We start from the raw sequence: 19,114 nt of genomic DNA, 5'->3' as shown, positions 1-19,114 counted from the left end.
TATCTTTATTGCATATTAAAACCATAAAATATAGCTTGCATAATATGCAATGCATCATCCTGTAAATCATAAAGTCTTAAACTGGTATCATAAATCACTGTTTGTCAACTGCTGTGACAGCTCTCATTCTGTCGATTACTTTCATACAGTGGGAACGCGGCTTAAAGGCTTCCCTTGCTACTAGGTGTCTGGCGTTCGTGGCCCGTGGCCATGCCTGGGCTGCAAGTGCCGTCTCTGCCCAGTGCTGACCATTTATTATCCCTTTTGCTTTCCCTCAAGCATCCCTGCTGTGACGCATCCCAAGGACCTTGTTCAGACAATTGTCCTTTTATGTTTCTCATGTCTGCCCTCAAGTGTCCCTGCCATGAGGCATCCCAAGTGCCTTGTTTGGGCAACTGTCCTTTTATGCCATTGTTAAATCTTGGAGCTACCCACCGACTGTTAGCGGCTGTGATGCCCGCGTCATTTGGTGTGGGTAGGTGGGATCAGTTTTACTGGTCAAGCATAAAATCTACAATCCTGACCGCTGCCTTGGTCACCACCACTTCTTTGTCGACATTTGTGACTACGCCCCCACTTCTCCGATTGAAGGTTTTTAAAAGACGGCTTGCTTGGACCTCCTCGCACATTATCCGGTACGCTTTCACTGCGCCTTTTTCTTGCTGCTGTGCACAATGGGGTCACACACAGAGGAGGTTAGCTGATGTCACTCAAGGGTCGGCTACGCCTTCTGGTCCAACTGTAATAGTAATGGGAAGGAGCAGAATCGGTTATACGCCAGGAGATTAGAAAGTATAAGTAAGTTATAAGAGCTTTCCTAAAATCATACAATTTGTTACACCGATAAAACCAAGTTTCTGGTTATGAATCCCCCGAAGAAACTTGGCCGACCTCCGGCTCTGAACTCCGAGCCATTGGAGAGGGTCTCCGAGTTTGATTACCTAGGTATTCGCCTTAACGATTCCCTTTCCTGGAACCCGCACATCCACAAAATGCTACTGGGCCACAAAAGAGTGGGAGGCACTTTGCTTAAGGAACAACGCTCCTCATCTAGCAAACCTTTAGCCCCAGTTGTGGAAATATACAAAGGCAGAGGGGTCAGTGCCGCACTATATGGGGCAGAGCTGTGAGGCACCTGCAACCTGGATGTACTAGCTAAATCAGAGAGCAAACTCTTGAAAGATCTGATGGCTCTCCCCTGGAGCACACCAACAGTACCAGTACTACTAGATTTAGGTTGCAGATCTATTAGGGACCAAGCGCAACTTCGCCCCCTGCTCCTTTGGGCACGGTTATGGCGGGTGCCCGAACTATCTTCTTACGCGGAAGCATTATCTGAGGTTATGGCTATGGCAGGTTGGTCCAGGATCAAATGGTTGAGGGACGTCAAACGATTATTGGTGGAGATAGGGTTATCTGATGCATGGACTGCAAGGGAGAAGTGTGGCTCAAGTGGTTGGAGCGGCAGAGGAGAAGTGTGGCTCAAGTGGTTGGAGCGGCAGACCCTGATGCAGAGGTCTGGCCCGGACCAGGGTTCAATTCCCCGCCTTGGCGGGTCTTGGGCTCAAATTTCCCCGGACCTGACAATTCCCGCGTCGGTGCCTATTCCAATCATGGAGTCCCACTCTGTAACTCTGGGCAATAGCTTGCTTAATCTCCACAACGGCCCCTCGCAGCGGGATGCCTGGCTTTCACCTTGGGGATGCCCAGTAATGGGTTATCTCGCAGGGGAATACCAGGACGGGTTCCCTAAGCAAGCGCTGGGACGCTTTCGGGCAGCCATGCGCTCTACAAATCAAATTTCATTTCATTTCACTTCGAAAACTGCCCCACCTAAAGCTACGATCAAAAAGTTGAACTGGAACTGGGTCTCTGCAAAATTACATCTAGATTCACGTCATTGCAACTCTACTGTAGCTTTTGTGAGGATCAAGGATGTGGTGGCCTATGAACCCTACTTAGACATTATCTCCATTCCTTTTGACCGTACCTTGTATTTCAAGTTTCGAGTGGGGATTCTACCAGTAGGCGAGGTAGTCGCCCGCTGGAAACGGTCTTACCAACTTTCCCCTCTTTGTGCGTCCTGTCCCACTCGAGTAGAGTCTGTAGCTCACATTTTCTTTGAATGTCCGGACTATCGTGCACCGAGGACCAGGTGGCTAAAACCTTTATGCAGACTCTTAGGGACCCGTCAGTGCTCAGTGGCAATGCATATTCTAATGACTGACACATCCTCTGTGATTGTTTGTGCTGTGTCTAAATTTTTTAAATGGGCCTGGTTGATTCGTACAAGAAGGCTTTCTTTGTCAATTTAATCTGGTTTTAATCGTTTTAAACATCTCTTTCTCTGTTTTAATTTTTGTGTGTAACTAGATTGTATTTGATAATTATTGTAACTTGCATTGCTGTACAAGCTTTTATGGTATTTTTTTTTACCGAAATAAAGCCTATAAATCAATCAATCAAAATCATACAATTTGTTATTTATCGCATCTGTAAAGGTAAATTCTAGAGTTAGACACCCAGAAATCAAAGACCGCACCCTCTGCAGTGAGGTTTTTTATCTGATGAATTTGATAATAGCGAGACCTGTGTGTCTACCAGAAAATACTGGTTGGTCAAACACCCAGTACCACTTACACCCACCAGTACATACATACATGGGAACCACAACATCAATGGTCCCAATATCACTGCTGGAGCCTCTGATTCAAACCAGACTCTCCTATCCAGCACATTAAAGGTGAAGATCCGTTAAATAATCTGGGCTCATATTTTCCTCATTCCCTTTCCACTTGATCTGGTAACATATAAACGGAGAATTGATTTCAATATTTTGCTGTGCTCCATAATAATTGTGTGACTAGACGATGTGCCACAAGTCATGGCATCGATAAATTGTGCTGTGCTTTAGAAGTAGCTGGCATGTGGTAATATATTTATTGCTCTGTCCTTGTGTCTTGAAGCTATTATGAAATGCTGTGTGGATGGTTAAAAAGCCTTTTATAATGTGACGGAAGGCATCACTTTAAGCAGTGCCACTAAAGCCCTATAGTAGACGTTTCATTCAGGAGGAAACACAATAAAAACGATTATATATGAGTACATATCACTAATTCTCTGTCTCTAAGGCCCCTATTCACAAAGGTAAACCTACATGTGTAGATTTCGTCACATTTATATTTACTACTAAAACTCGGATTAAATTTACACTATTTTGCTATTCACCATTGTGACTGTAAAGTTACTCTGTGGTATATACTTGTCTCTATCCTCTCGAGGAGTCTCCTAGGCCAGAATTTACAAGTGTAAGGTTTCATTCGTAGTTTTTCACAAGTAGGCAGAGACCTCTGCCAGCATTGCAGGGCTCTCCCATAGAGGAAATGCAAAATGTTTATTAAATATTTTAAGAAAATGTTAACAATAGTTTAATGAAAAATATTAACGAAAAATAATTTAAATACTTTTTGAAACCTAGAACTGATCAAATGTTACCACGCATTAAATTAATTGTCCATAAATTACTATATTTCAATAATTTATTAATAATATATTTACCAAAATAAAAATAAATCCCACCTACCCTACAGTAGAACTGTTATTTTGATGTGATATCTATCAAAAAAAGATTAAGTATGGAAATAATTGAAATAGTTTTAAAAAAAATTAACAAAAGTTTAATTTAATTTTCAATTTAAAATAAGTTATTATTAAATAGTACAGCAACTTTATGTATTTATTATATATATTTTAACATTAAACAAAGTATAAATATTGTTTTAATAGTCTGAATAATTTTAACATTATTTCCTATTGGGTGTTATTTTAATTCCCTGCTGCCATTGTTTTCTATGGGTGTGAGTTCCAGTACCTGTGAGTCAGGGCTTTAAGTGGGATTAAAAAACTGGAGGGTCTCTCAAAGGCGCATGGGCAATGTAAATAAGGGCGTGGCTTAAAAACACATAAGCTAAAAATCTGTGCTTAGCATAGTGTGCCGCCCGACTTGTATTTTGCTGTTTCTGTCATTGCATCCAGATATATAATTCAACAAGTAACATCATACCTACAACAAGTTAGGACTATTGGCTTTGTCCATGGTTGTTAGTTGCATAAGATAAATAAGCAGCAACTATGTCTTGTATTTATTATTGAAAAAGCTTCCCCTTAAAGCCCTGGTAACACCACAACAATGTTGCTGCTCCTGAGTTTCAAAAAGAGAAGGGAAATCCAAAGAGAAAGTGACTCTCTTTGAAGGATTTCCCTTCCCCTACAATGCTCACCTGGCATGACGTCATGCCATAAATTCTCCAATAGTGAGGAGTGAGCAGTGTGAGCACACGCACATCGATGTGACTGCTGTCACTGCAGTCCGGAAAAATCGGACCGCCTGTGCCAGGGCACAAAACAGAGCCCGATAGGAACCCGTTTCGAGGCATCTGCTAAAAAACTACTGGTGCACAGCACCGGTGAGACCCGGCCCATTTAAAGCCCTCCTGTGAGTGGTCATGTGTGGTGCTCTGAGGCTGGCTGCGCTGGAGTATATTTACTACTGTTGTTTTACCTTTTTGGGTATAGTAACTTTAGGAGTGTAGATTGTGAATAGCAATGGGCTTATTCATTTGTCCATTGAGGTTTAAATTTGCATGTCTCGCTCTCCTTGCCCCTTCCTAAATCCCGCCCCGTTATTTGTACATAGTTCTCATTTTTCAGCCACTGTTCCCTGTCCTTCCCACATTTACTAAAACAATGTGGAAGTGTGTGTGTGGAGATCTCGGCACATGTGGCTGAGACATCTGCACAGACATTGTTGGAGAGACCGAGTTCTCCGCATGTAGGTTAGTGAATAGTATTTTGGAGTATGTCATAGTACTAATGAGGTACTGCTTCACATACTACAAAATGCAGTTTGTGAACAGGCCTGAAGGTATTTTGGTATAGTTTTATCCTATCACGAGTATCATACACGCTGTAATATTTTGATATTCTCTGTTGCATTTAAGTCATCTTTTTTGATGTAATTGTGTCTTCATGGTGAAAATAATCCTGTTCTATGATTTATATTAGGCTTCAAATGCAGATCGAGTGTTGGAGGCCCTCCAGGACCATGCTGCATCTGTTCTGGAACCTGTTCCTGTGCAAAGCGTCTCAAGCCGTCCAAGCCACCATCTCTGGGCACAGATTTATGACAGCTCAGATGCAGATTCAAAGGTACATTTAACTTAGTAGCATCCTGAGGTCTAACTATTCTCTAATTACTTTCTGTCAGATTGGAAACACAACTCCAACTTCTGCATTCAATAACTACCCCACCTGCATGAATCAGGTAACTCATTACGGAAAATACAACCTGCTTTCAGAAAATATAACAACGTTCAAAGCAGGCGAGATGGGTCAAACTATGCTGTTGACTAGAAATCTCTTACTGCAACATATTGCAGATGCAAAATACGATGCACCCTCCTCTAAAAAACAAAAAACAAAATTTCAAACAAGAGCCTAAGTCTAAAAATGGTACAATGAAATGTTACCCGCCAGAAAGAGAAAGGGAGGAACTTTGTACAGATTTGCAAAGTTCCCACAACATCTTGAATTCGATTTGGTCAAGAAGTACCTAAGCAAATAGTAGCGAGCACTGAAGAGGGCAAAATAACCTTATTAAGCCACCCATAAAGACAAAGGGGCCGCTAGTTTTAGGAAAATATTCAGCTTGATTCGCAAACCAACCATCCCAGATGCTATGAAAAGTGTATGATTGAAGAACAATGCGCAGGATATTTTACCATTCTTTGAAGGGAAAATAATGGAAATTCAAGAGGGCGTAACAAATAACCCATTAGAATAATCCTACTCCTGAAGAGCTCCTTTCGCTTTGGACGTTACAGTTTCCCCCTTGCTTTCCTCCGTTACTAATAGAGAAGAGGTTAAAAAGATTGCAGTCAAATTCAAAGCCTTAGACCTACCAGCGGAGTGCTACCCAAATGCATTTAATTTACTTTCCTAATACTGTGCTGAGCCAAGGGGGTTGTCTCCTAACGCTTGAATGGGATGCAAGTCAACCCCATGCCTGAAAAAAACTGTGGCTGAACAGGACCTAGCCAACTAAATGCTAATTTCAATGTTCTCACCTCTAGTAACATCATAAAAATGTTAGACCTGAGAGGTGGAGCACACAAACTCCAAAACGACCTAAAGACACGGATAGGGGAAATTATGGGTGTTGATAACATAGCTCTGCTTGCCTTGTTGGGAATCTGAGTTTGCATACCACAGTCCTCCTTCGTCTGCAGTTCACATTCTTATATCCTGGAATCCCCTGCAGCACTGAGATGGTTCCCTTGGAGAGTGGGTTGCATAAGTTGATACAGGAGCACCTTTGAGCAAAAAACTGTAAAGCCTCCCTCCCATCTGCTGTTGGAACTCACATGACATATTGAAAGTCATGTGGCAGGAGAAGGGGGTAGCGTTCCCATGATTTAGCAAAACTGGCAAGCTGTGAAAGGAATGTAGTGGCATAGTCTGTACTATAAGATGTTGTCTGCGCAAATAAGTAACTAATCAATTTATGCGATTCCAATAAGCTCAAAGAGAGTTACTGACGTAGTATGGATGGTATGTGAATGTTCAGCATAGTTATCTTGCTCTGCTGGGAGCGACTTCTGGATCCCAACTAACTGACTGTGAATAGTGGAACTTGGCGTATCTCATTATGGGAATTGACACTTACTAGCCTTTAGTCTTCAGCCTTCTCATAGGAATGACACTTTAGCTCAATCATTTGAATCTGCTTGCTTTGCACCCTCACAAGCAATGCAATCTCAAGGTCCTATGCTCAGAAGAACATGGGATGAGGTGTGTGGGGAAAATAGGCTAGAAGGGGATAAAACTTTAAGCTTACTATACTATTTGAGTTTCAGTAAAATTAGCCCCCCTAACCCTGAGGAGTCAAAGGCTATTAGTTTTTCACTCAGGTCTGCCAGACCTACAGCTTGTACTCCTATAGAATAAGCAATCTAGGGAGAGGGTTAACCAAAATAATTTTTCCGGGAACTTGATATCTCGAAATAAACATATTTTAGAAGTTCTGGCTTATGCACCTGAAGGTCCTGACCCCTAGGCCCTAGCCGTCAATAACTAGTGCTGTCTGTGACTTCTACTCCAGATTTCTTGGACACTGCAGTCCACTGGCAGAAGGCGTGCCAAAGGTAAGCTCATCTGCACTCGTCTGCACCTGGACCGGGCCCAGTGCCACAACCCTTGGCCCTCCCGCCCTTAAAATACATAATCACTGAGCTCTGCACCCTTGACCCCGGATGCTGCAACAAACAGTGCCACCGCGCTGACGCAAGCTCTACGGAAGGACATTTCACCTGCATCCACTGCACCTCAACGGTCAAAGCACCCACACCACCCCACCCACAAGCCCTACCCCGAACGCATCACAGACACCACTAGAACAAAAACACCAATTCACATGCACCCTTCCCAACAAACAATCACTATGCAAGTATTTGACTGAATGATGAAATCTCATCGACACCCTTGCACCGGACATCATCTTCCTCACTGAGACCTGGCTCTACCCCACATCTGCCAAACATATTGCCACAGCGTTCCCCGACAAATGTAGAATTCTCACCAGGACTTCAATAACAAGGGTAACACCCAACATCAGCCAGGCTAGCTTGAATCCAGTGGCAAAGTGAGCAAGGGACCCACGTCTGGGCATCCCTGCCAACTTAGGACAAACAAGCCAAACACAAGGGAATGATGGACGGAGCACTGAAACTTTTCAGACACTCCACCCCAGTTCCAGATCTGGGTTGAATTCATCATTGTTCTTTAGCTCACTTCGCCACCTCAGTTCCGACCCAGCTATATGCAAATCAGTCTTGACCTTGTGCCTCATGGCAACAGTCCAGCCCAAACTGCCAAACCAGGTCTATTCTGGGACTGGACCCTCATCACCTTCCAACTGGGTTACGACAAGTCCCTGTAGGTAGAGATTGCGGCACACCTCCTACAGAAACTTCAGATCATACAGAATGCCACAGCCAGGCTCATCCTGGGCCTTCCCCGACGAACCCACATCACACCCCACCCCACCCCAGATAACTCCGCTGGCAGAAGAGATGCCAAATTCCAGCTGCAGACCCATGCACAACCAAGTTTCCGCTCACAATAAATACCACCTGAACTTCCACCATTCATCAAGAAAACTATGCTCAGCTGCCATCTCACATACCCACACTCCCCGCATCTAGCGAAGAAGTGGAGGACGCTCTTTCTCCCACACCGCCGCAAAGACCTGAAACGGCCTCCCCACGCAACTCCGTACCATCACCGCACTTCTGAAATTTCGAATGGCCCTCAAGACCAGTTTGAATGTTCCCCCGGGGACTGCAATCACCTGGATACCCTTTCAGGTGATCAGACATGCTTTATAAATCCTGATTGATTGGTTGATTCAGCATTTCATCTCATTGTTTGCCGGCTCTAAAAATGGAAGTGACTCCTAATTTTCTCCAGGCTGTTCACCATCTCCATAAAATGAATAGGTTTAACTGTCACTTTCAGTTCAGTTCTCAGATCTGGTTTATATGCCTCCCCCCTGATATTTTGGTATAACGGTTACCATGGGGGCTATTGCTCAAAGAGTGGTGAATGTATGAACCAGAGGGACTGGGACCAACATAATGAAATGGATGCTTCATCACTTCCCTTGACTGCCTCACTCGCACAGTGCTCCCCTCTAAAAAGCCTTTTGAAGACTCATTTGCCCTCTGACCTATAACATACCTACGTATGCTAACTTTAAGACTATCATACATCAACCAATAGCTGAAAGAGTTAATTCTTTATTAATATACGACTCGTATTAATCAGGATTGAGGAATTACAGAGTCAACTAGCTGAAATAGAGAAACTCATTAATAGTCATGCCATCACTTTCTGCAATGTTACAGATCACCTGGCAGCGAAGGTCCAAAATGCAAATATTGACAATTAAAGAAAGCAACGTAACGGAAGGACACAGATATCCTAAGTGTGATTGAAGTATTTGGGGTTTTTCTAGTATAGTGCAATGTTAACATCAATTATCTTGTCAACCACAACGCAGTGCGGCTCACCGAAGAGCAATTCTTGTCAAGGTGTTACGTTTTTCTTGATGAGAGCATCTGTTTTCCATAGCCAATCTGATGCAGTGGTCAAAGCAAGGAATGTTGTTTATCTGTTTGTTATGGTTTTGCAAGGAAGGATAGTGGATCATGGGGCAGTGTATGGAACGTCTTCAAATCTGGAGTAATACGATTTACTTTTAGGAGCCAGCTAGGTTAAAAGTCATCCATAGTGCCCACACATGGTTTGTTATATTGTGACTCAAGTGCTGTGAATTGATTACACTGAAAAGACTCTCCAATGTCGATTAATTGTTTGAAGTCTGGCGATCAAGTTTACAAAAGGGCTCTTTCTTTGATGTACGGGAATATTCTTTTTCTCTTGATTAAATGAATTTCTATTGATTTTCTCCCTAAGCTTCATGAGAGGTAAATATGTATAGGTATTTGTAGCGCACAAGCCTAACTTCAGATAAACACGGGGACTTAAGAGAACCTGAGCATGAGCCCTAAGTTATGATTCAGGATAGTTTACCACGAGCAGGACGCTTGTGAGTGGGAATTCTATTGTGAAGAGATGTAATATTTTCTGAAGATGTGGGCCTCTTTTCAGAGACGTTCATTGGTTGGGGAAAATCTGATCTTGATGTTAATGTTGGTCCAGATCCTGGGGCATACATGAAGAAGGTATTTCTTCTGGGTTTCTGATTTTGCAGACTTTTGTTTCTAGTCTTGTGAAGTCCTGACGTCCACTTTGGTGGAATGGTGCTGTCCACCTGAGGTAGATGATTTCTCCTGCACGTATGGAAGAGTGCCAGTTCTGGACGCTTTGCAAATGATGTAGCTTATCTTGAAAATGGTCCAGGCTTGGATGGAAGCCAATTTAGTTCCATCAGGTACGAGTGATAATGCTTGAAATTCTTTGGCCCTTTGATGAGGATGTGCTGCTGCATATAGGATTCCTTTCAGGTGAGCTAGTGTGGTGTAAGGGAGACTGAAGAGAGGGCGGTTGTCTCCATTTATGTGCTAGGTGATTGTCTTGTGTTCATATTCTGGTACTGGTATTTACTGCAGGAAAGCTTTGCCAGAATTATGTTTTTTTTTTTTTTAGAGGAAGAGTGATAGCAGTGGTTGATTCCCTCAGTGGGGAAATGTGGATACGAGTGAAGGGTGTTATTAGGATGGGATTCTGGTAGATGGTGAATATTTAAAAAAGAGTAGATAATGTAGACCAATGGATTTGTTTGAAATTAAATATGTTTTCTCAGTGAGGACTCCAGCAATGTGAAGGGCTTGAATGCCAGCATCAAATAAAGGCCATTATACTGTGAGCTTCCATGCAAGCAGGTTAGTACATTGTCCTTTGAAGAAAGCCCTCTCACCTTTGTTAAGAGGGTATTTGCTCATTTGAGCTGTAAATAGTACTTAAAGAGGTAACCAAGTTTAGCTGTGTGGTAGTACTTGATGTGATTTCGAATTTCCAATCTTCCTTCTTTCAATTGGAAAGTTTGTTGTGAACGTATCTAGGACCCTAATTAAATATTTCCGATTTATGCCCTCATGTGGTTATAACAAATCATATCCTTATAAAGGCATAAGAATCATATCCATATTTAGTCATAGCCAATGCAGTCCAAATACAGCAAGGCTACTTCCCTAGACTCCTAGAAAGTACAACGCATTCTTTAAACAAGCCAAACCTCCAGCAGCCCGGGAATTCCCCCTTCTTCTGTTTTGATTTGTCCTAGAACTCCTGAGAGTCCTGAGAGTCCTGAAAGAACTGCCAGTTCTTAGTGACAGTTCTTAGTGACGTCTTATGTCCAACCTTACGTCAAACACGGCACCTTCCAGGTATAAATATACCAGCATTTGCCTTAAGCAAACGCACAGTGGTTTGGAGCAGAGCGGCTATCTACTTACCCAAAGCCCAGCTGATGCGAGTGCCGAAGGAAGCCAACCCTCCCATTTGACGCACTGAGAGAGACGCTGTCTTTTCTCCTGTCGAGAAATCCAGCTCCAGTGTTTCCAGTCACCCTTGCGGGTTGCCTGGAGATCGAGTCCTGAGAAAGAGATACAAGACCTCCTTCATTCTATAACCAAGGTACGGAGCTGATTAGATCCTTAGAGAATTCTTGATTCAGATTCTTGGCAAAACTAACTTAACTTTAACTGCAGCTCACTTACTCCTTCCCACGTACTAGGTTTAGGTTAGGTACACTGGGGTAGGCGTATTTTAGAAGCACCAGTTGAGTACGTTTAGTCAACTTTTATCATTGTATGTATTGTTTATATTTTATCCGTTTTAAGTATCATATGGCTCAGAAACCATATAAATGCTTTTACAGTATTATTTCATAATACTCCTTTTAATGTACTCACTTTACTTTATAAGTATTGCAATTGTGGCAATTCAATTCTCTTGCATGAGAAAGAAGACTGCTCAATAAATAACTTTTATTGAAAACGCCTGTCTCTCTATTTCTCTGCACTCTGGTGAAACTAAGCATGCACGTTTGACTGAGTGAAATAGCTATCTATTGTTTTCACACAACTCTGGAGATATACTCCTTATTCTGGAGGGAGCAAAGTTGTCATGTTTATGCGGTTGTCAGAAACTAATCCCTTCTTGTCTAATCAGGAAAGTTTAACTCCTTCCTGTTCATTCAAGAAAGTTTCTAGTGACCTCTGAGCTAGCTGGCATACCTAATTAAGTCTAACATATTCAGTAGAGACCTAGTCGACCTCAGTCCTACATCTAAACTACCGTTTATGTTATTCCAATGCGCAGAGCCTATTGGGAATATAGGAACTACACTACAAGTTGATTGGTTTCCACCTGGATGTAGCTTGTAAGAATGCATTGAATGTATTTTGGAAGTCAGATTTTACTTCTGGGGGGGCGTCAGGAAACAATATAAATCTTTGGCAAATTGTTTGCTGCAATTTTCCATATGCATGATTGAGACATAATGTGCATTTTAGTAGGTCTTTCTGAATGGGATGATCAAGAATTGGGTAGACGCACCTAAGAAGTTCTGAATCATTGGTGCTATAGATATTCCTAGGTTAATTGCATCACTATTCTGGTGGAAAGTGAAGGATATGGACAGCTATAATAATGTGATCTATTTCTAGATCACGCAGTGGTGCTGAGAGAGGTGTTGCATGGCTCGCCAATGTAACTTTGATGTTTTCAGCATACATCATAAGATTAACATTGTCTTGACCTTATTCATGAGGTCAAACACTTATCAAGAGGCACATCTGACCACTCACCGCTCTGGGTACACATACTGCTAGATCAGAATAAGGTGGGTAGAATTATCCCCATTAACCCCTGGCATTTGCGCAACCCTAAAATCCGCAAAGGCCTGCTCCCGACCATAGACACCTATTTCAATTACAACACCAGCACAGTAAATTCCCCGCAGGTACTCTGGGAAGCTTTCAAAACAGTAATTAGGGGAGAAGCCCTCTCGTTTATTTCTAGGCAAAAAAAGGAACATCAAAGGGAAGTGACTACTATAGAGGATGAGATCTAGAACCTAGAAAGGGACGTAGAGAGGGCAGCACACCAACTTCGCTCCACTAGTTATGCCTCAAACAGTATGAGTATAGGGCGCTGGTCACGGAGAAGGCTAAGGTGTTGGGATGGGAGAAACTTGGCAGGATTTATGACCTGGGTGACAAAGCGGGAAAATAGATAGCATGGCTAAACAGGCTGGACTGGGCGAGCAGACTGGCCCCGGTGCTGAGAGGGACTAATGACACCTACATGACCGACCCCCAGGACATTGCAAATTACCTCGCCAGCCACTTCGCTGCGGTATACACTGCTACAGCGACACATGGTGAGGTAGACTCAGCAGACTTATTGAGAGATATAATGCTCCCAACCCTCTCCTTATCAGATCAGCAATTAATGGACATCCCTTTGACAGCAGACGAAATAGCGCAGGAGATCAGATCGCTGAAATCAGGGAAGGCCATTGGCCCTAATGGCATTCCCATTGAGTTGTATAAACTCAACCCAAACAAATTGGCCCCCTATCTTAAAACTATGTTTGAGGAGAGCAGGGACAAGGGGGAACTACCCGCTGATCAACGAATTGCAAACATAGTGACTATTCATAAGGAAGGTAAACCCAAAACAGACTGTACCTCGTATAGGCCAATCTCCCTCCTAAATGCGGACCCCAAGATACTGGCCAAAGTATTAGCCAACCGGCTAATTAAAATTATTTCGGACCTGGTGCACCCAGACCAATCTGGTTTTATACTACACTGAAACATAGTGTTAAATTTACGCAGAGTTCATGGGGTCCTCGGTAGGGCACACACATGATTCTAGAACCGGCTATCCTTGTCTCCTTAGATGCCACTTAGGCATTCAACACCATTGAGTGGCCCTATCTCATGGCTGTCCTTCAAAAATTGGGATTTGGTAAGGAATGCATACAATGGATTTGCCTTCTATACTCTAAAAATCAGATACCTTCAATTTGAGTCTGGCAACCCATCAGGGGGTGCCCACTTTCCCCCTCCTGTTTGCTTTGGCATTGGAACCTGTGGCATCGTGGATCAGGCGAGATCCAGCTATTCGTGGTATGCGTTGGGCACTTGGGTGGGAGGACCGCATCTTGCTTTACGCAGATGACGCACTGTTATATTTGACCTATCCCAAACGATCTCTGACTGTAGTCCTGGATACATTGGTGGTTTTTGGCAGATTTTCTGGATTTACGATTAACTGGACCAAGTCCCATCTCTATATTCTGCGGCGAGATCCTGCGGACCTGCCCCGTAACTGTCCCATTCAGATTGCGTCCGCGGGATTCAAATATTTAGGGATTTTCTCTCTCCCTTAGCCCCAAAATTAGATATGAAAATAACCTCCACCCACCTCTGCTACGCTGAAAGCGAGACATAGCCAGCTGGAAATCTCTTCCCCTCTCTTTTTTGGGCAAAGCAGCACTTTTTGAAATGATGTCCCTCCCCCGTTTTCTTTATGCTCTTCAAAATTCACTTGATCCGGATCCATCGAATTACTTTAAAGAAATTGAGCACCTACAAAGCGACTTGTTATGGACTGGGACACCACGAATAGCCCTAAACAAACTTATTTTGAAATGGTATGATGGAGGCATCAGTCTTCCAGATATAAGGAAATATTATTGGGCTGCGCATTTGGCAGCTATCAGCCATGGCACCTACGGTAACCCAGATGACCCGGGCTATCGCATGGATAGGTGGCTTCTCCCGGGGGGGACTATAATAGATCGCTCTACTCAAAACCCAGCTATATACGACTAACAGGCCCCACTGCCACTCGGTCAAGATTTGGCACACCGTGACTGGATCCCTCGGATGGGAACGTCGACTGACGTTGGCCACTCCCCTATGGGACTCCGCACAACTTGGCAACCTGTGGACATCGAAAGGGTTTGATAACTCGGAAATGACTGGTATCTCGCAAATTAAAGATCTATGGGAAAACAGTGAAGTCAAAGCATTCGCCACTCTCTAAACTCAAAATGAGCTGACTAACACTAAGCTTTATCGCTATGCACAGGTTAGCCATGCACTGTATTCACGTCTCCCAACGGGTTCCTCCCTTCCCGAATCGTCTACGTTAGAGGACAGGATTCTAGATGGGCATCTTCCAAATAAGACCATATCCTTAATTTATAATAAATTGATCCAAAGATGGGGTAGAGATGGACGATAAGGACTAGAGAGAAGCAGCGTCATCTCCTCGAGTAGTAGCTATCCCCGCTCAACTAAGACTGGTTCAACTCAAAATCCTGCACAGGATATATATGACCCGCCCCAGGCTACTTCTAATGGGAAGAGCCGAAACTGGAGACTGTCGCAGAAAATGTGGACAAATAAGTACCTTTATGCACATTATATGGGAATGCACATAGATTCCAACATACTTGAGGGAGATACACACAACCATGGCAACAGTCCTAGGCTTCGTTATTCACCCCGAAGTACGTAGATGCTTATTGAACATATGGCAGCCAACTGACTTGACTACCCAACAAACACAGTGGGCCACTCTGGGGTTCACGTTGGCAAAAAGGAACATCACCCAAGCCTGGGGAGTGGCAGATCCCCCCACTTTAGGGGACTGGGAAAAGAGTATGTATTGGTGTATGTTCAGAGAAAAGACTGTATATGTCACCCGTGGCTGTCCCAAAAAGTGGTCTCGAATTTGGGCGCCATGGAACTCATATCTTGGTGATATCTGCACTCCCCGCAGAGTATTGAACTTGATGACCTGCTCCCTCCCTGATATGTCTTTGTGTGTAGCATGCATGATAGTTGTCTCGCTTTGTCATGCCTTGAATGATATTGAACTCATTTTATGTACTAGCATGTACGTCGACAACTGTTTAATAAAAAGATTTATAAAAAAAAAAACATTGTCTTGACCAACATACACACCTTCATTGTCTGGCCTAGGAGTTCAATGTGAAGCTGAAATAACAAATATGATTGTGGACACTTATCTTGTTTCCATTCAAAAATAGATTGATTGCGAAAGTCATCTGTTCATTTTAATCTTTGCCCATCCAAATGGGCCCAAGCTCTAAATAGGAAAATAAGGGGTACATTCTCACGTGGATCATTGTCAGGGCCTATTATTGTTTTGTTCTTTGTGTGATTGACATTAGAAAAATAAGACCTTGTTAGTATTGTCTGCTTATCATTTGCAAAATATTCTTGACTGTTTTGGGTGTGCCAGAGAGGACCAGATGTAAAACAATCTGCCACTAGGATCTTTCTAAAGGTTTTGATGTCACTGATAAGGAGGGAGTCAGGAATGGGTCTTAACCTGGTTGTAGAATGACTGAGCCTCCTACCTATTTCATGGTATGTGTTAAAGTTACTTGAGCGTCTAGTGTAGCTGAACAAGTCTGTAGTTATGCATTGGGGTTGTAGTGCAAATGTTTTTAAAAGGTGTGCATGATCCTTTAGTATGTTTTTGATTTCTGATGTCCCCAGAATGTATTACCTTTGGACTGTGGTCTTTAATGAAAATCATTGTTCGGTCGCATGTGTCTTTTCAATATAATCATCTTGTAAAACGTGGCTTTCCAATATATAGTGCCAGATGAAAGTGCTGGAATAATGGCAGTTTTTCCTTTTTGTCACTGTGACACGAGCCACCAGAAAGGTGGATTGACATTTAATACCTTGCTGGCTTTGAGTCTCTCTTAGTATTGTTGCTGGTTGAGACATAGGAGGGTATGCTCTGAATTATATATCGCAACGTTACCAGTTCTTCATAGTCCGCTCCGTCCCAGGTGTCATTGCACTGGTGATCAAGTGTATAGGATCTGAGAAGTGGGGCACACAATGAACACACCACTGTGGTATAGTTAGGTGTTTAAGGGAGACTTTTTTAATGAGTATTCAACCTCAAGATTAATTTCATTTTGGTACAGTTTCTGGTATGGCTTGATAGGCCCTTTAGTGAATGAGTACAATCATGAAGCACACAGTGCTCGAAGTATCGACTCATAGTCACAACGTTATGTTTTCTTCATATTGTCAATGGAGGGGTTCAGACCTAACAATACAATAGTTCCTCTGTGCTCCGCGGAGCGAGTAACCTATTCTCTTCTTTAACCAGGAGTCATGGCTCTACCCCTTATGGAAATTGAATTTCAACATTGCTCATGCAGATAGACTTGATCTATCAATAAATCATGCAATCAAATGTCTACCTTTAGTGCATTGGTCTGTATTTTCTAAAATCTTGGTAGCTATTTCCATTTGTAACTGTGTACAACATATGTTGACTGATTTATTTGATATCTTTCGGTACATAGTCTGATACCTGTATCGGCCTCGCTTACATATCTCTCTGAGCAATATTTTTGTGACATTCAGACTTATAACTTTCAAATTCAGAAATGAGTTGATCTTTTTAGATATATGGTTGCTAAATATGTCTCTCGTATTCATCTTTTGTTTCAGAGGCAAGATGAGAGTATTTCAATACTGCAAGGTTTCAAGGGCACAGATAGTACTGACTTCTGCAAACGTCCTTTGTCTTCAAGGAAGAAAAAAGAAACTGGGTAAGATACAGAAATGTTTTTCAGGTCAAAAAAAGTAACTAGAATTTGTGTTGTAAAAAGCAGAACGGAAATAAATATTTTTAAACTGACAATGAGTCTTTGATGAGTTTGGGCAAGTGAAATTAGGGCTTTAAACTTTTGGGCCTGATTCCCAGAGGTAAACTTACACTTTTGTGTAAATTTCTATTTTTTCGCTATTCACAAACTATGGTTTATTTTATTTATTTATTTTCAAGGTTTTATATAGCGCGAACAAGATCCTTACAGATATCAGAGCGCTTTACATAGAATGAAAAGACAGAAACAATGTAATACAGGGGAAAGAAAAACAGTTAAATAATATTTACACAGTTTAAGATCAAATGAGTTTAGCCAGGAGGATCGATTTGACTTCCTTTTTGAAGGATGCAGTGGATGAGATAAGTCTTATTTCTGGAGGGAGGGCATTCCAAATCCTGGGGGCCATCCCTGAAAAGGATCGTTTGTAAGTTTTTGTCTTGTGGAATTTTTGTGGGTTCAGGAGGAGAGTTTGTGCGCTTCTTGTTGTTCTTGAGCCTCCTGAGATTGTCAGTTTCTGTGCGATGAATGCTAGGCGAATTGTGGTGTAAGGCCTTATGAGTCATGCACGCAATTTTCAGGTGTATTCTGGCTTTATAGGGTAACCAGTTCAGAGATTTTAAGTCGGGGGAGATGTGTGAGCGTTTTTTTGATCCAGTGATGAGTCTTGCTGCAGCATTGATAGAAGCTCTTAGTGGTGCGGTTGTAGATAGGGGGAGGCCGCAGAGTGTGGTGCTTCCATAATCGATCCGAGGGATAACTAGCGCTTGGACCGCAGTTCGGAAGTCGTTGGCTGGGAGGAAGGGTTTCAACTTCCTCAAGGTTTTGATTTGGAAATTAGCTCCCTTCGTTGCATTGCTGATATGTCGTTGCATATTGAGATTGGAGTCCAGGGCTATACCTAAAGATTTTGCTGAGTCTACAATGATGGGTTGGACGTTGAATGCATTGAGGTGTTTAAGCCAGTCCTGATTGTAGACTCTGCAGTCAGGGCTGAGAACTCCGCTAATATAAAGATAGTACGGAGTTCTCCTCCCCGACTGTGGAGTCTCTACGGTTGTAAAGTTACTATTAAATCTAGGAATGGCCGAAGCTCGCAGAGTTGCATTATAGCTGAATTTCACTGAGTTGCATAAAAACTCAGTGGAGTTCCCTTCAGTCCAACCCAACCTCAGAATAAAGACTGGAGGCCATCCGATGCCCCCGAAACATGAGCCAGCAGCCTGTTGGACCACAAAACCTCGGAGTGATACACTTCAAAATACCGTAGCCCCCTAAAAAATGAGCCAGTGGCTCAGTCAGACCCCATACCTCGGAGTGATACACATGGCAATTTTAGAGCCCCCCTAAACATGAGCCAGAGGCTCGTCTGATCCCCCAGACTTCAACGGGATACACGGGCAATTACGATATCAGAACTCCCTGAAAAATGAGCCAGTGAAGCCTTAGCCCCACAACACATCTCTGGCGATAGTGCCCAGAACACCCCAAAAGATGGGCTTGCATATCCAGCCCCTCCCCAATGCACACAGAGCATGCACCACACCCTAAAACCTCGACAAGCAGAGAAGAGACTCTGACACCTCCCTCCCCAATAACCACCTGCGGAGCATTGGACCCCCACAGACTGCTGACACTGACCACCCCCCACAACAGACAGGAGGCTGGCTAGATGCCAATTTAAAAATGTTTTGTGGTGAATGTCGCAGACATAAAAATATACTTGTAATGGGGTGCCCTTTATAGGATGTTGGACAGGCCCCAAGTGATGTATCCAGCATCTAGGGTCACTGTTTTACCCATCCAAAAGCAAGCTTCCTTACTTACCTTGTTGTTTCTACTGCCGCT

At 43.0% G+C, this 19,114-nt stretch overlaps 1 protein-coding gene across 1 annotated transcript in view; it reads left to right on the top strand.

The window, feature by feature from the left end:
- The window catches only part of LOC147707857 (uncharacterized), a 910,329-nt gene that overhangs the window by 212,442 nt on the left and 678,773 nt on the right, over positions 1–19,114 (top strand). Inside the window, exons 11-12 of the mRNA XM_086925682.1 lie at positions 5,065–5,208; positions 17,109–17,209. Of these exons, the coding sequence (XP_086781808.1) occupies positions 5,065–5,208; positions 17,109–17,209 (245 nt within the window). The remainder of the gene's footprint in view (positions 1–5,064; positions 5,209–17,108; positions 17,210–19,114) is intronic.

Source organism: Lissotriton vulgaris, chromosome 6 (assembly GCF_964263255.1).
Source record: "Lissotriton vulgaris chromosome 6, aLisVul1.2, whole genome shotgun sequence".
Taxonomy (NCBI): domain Eukaryota; kingdom Metazoa; phylum Chordata; class Amphibia; order Caudata; family Salamandridae; genus Lissotriton; species Lissotriton vulgaris.
This window is presented reverse-complemented; position numbering and strand designations above follow the sequence as displayed.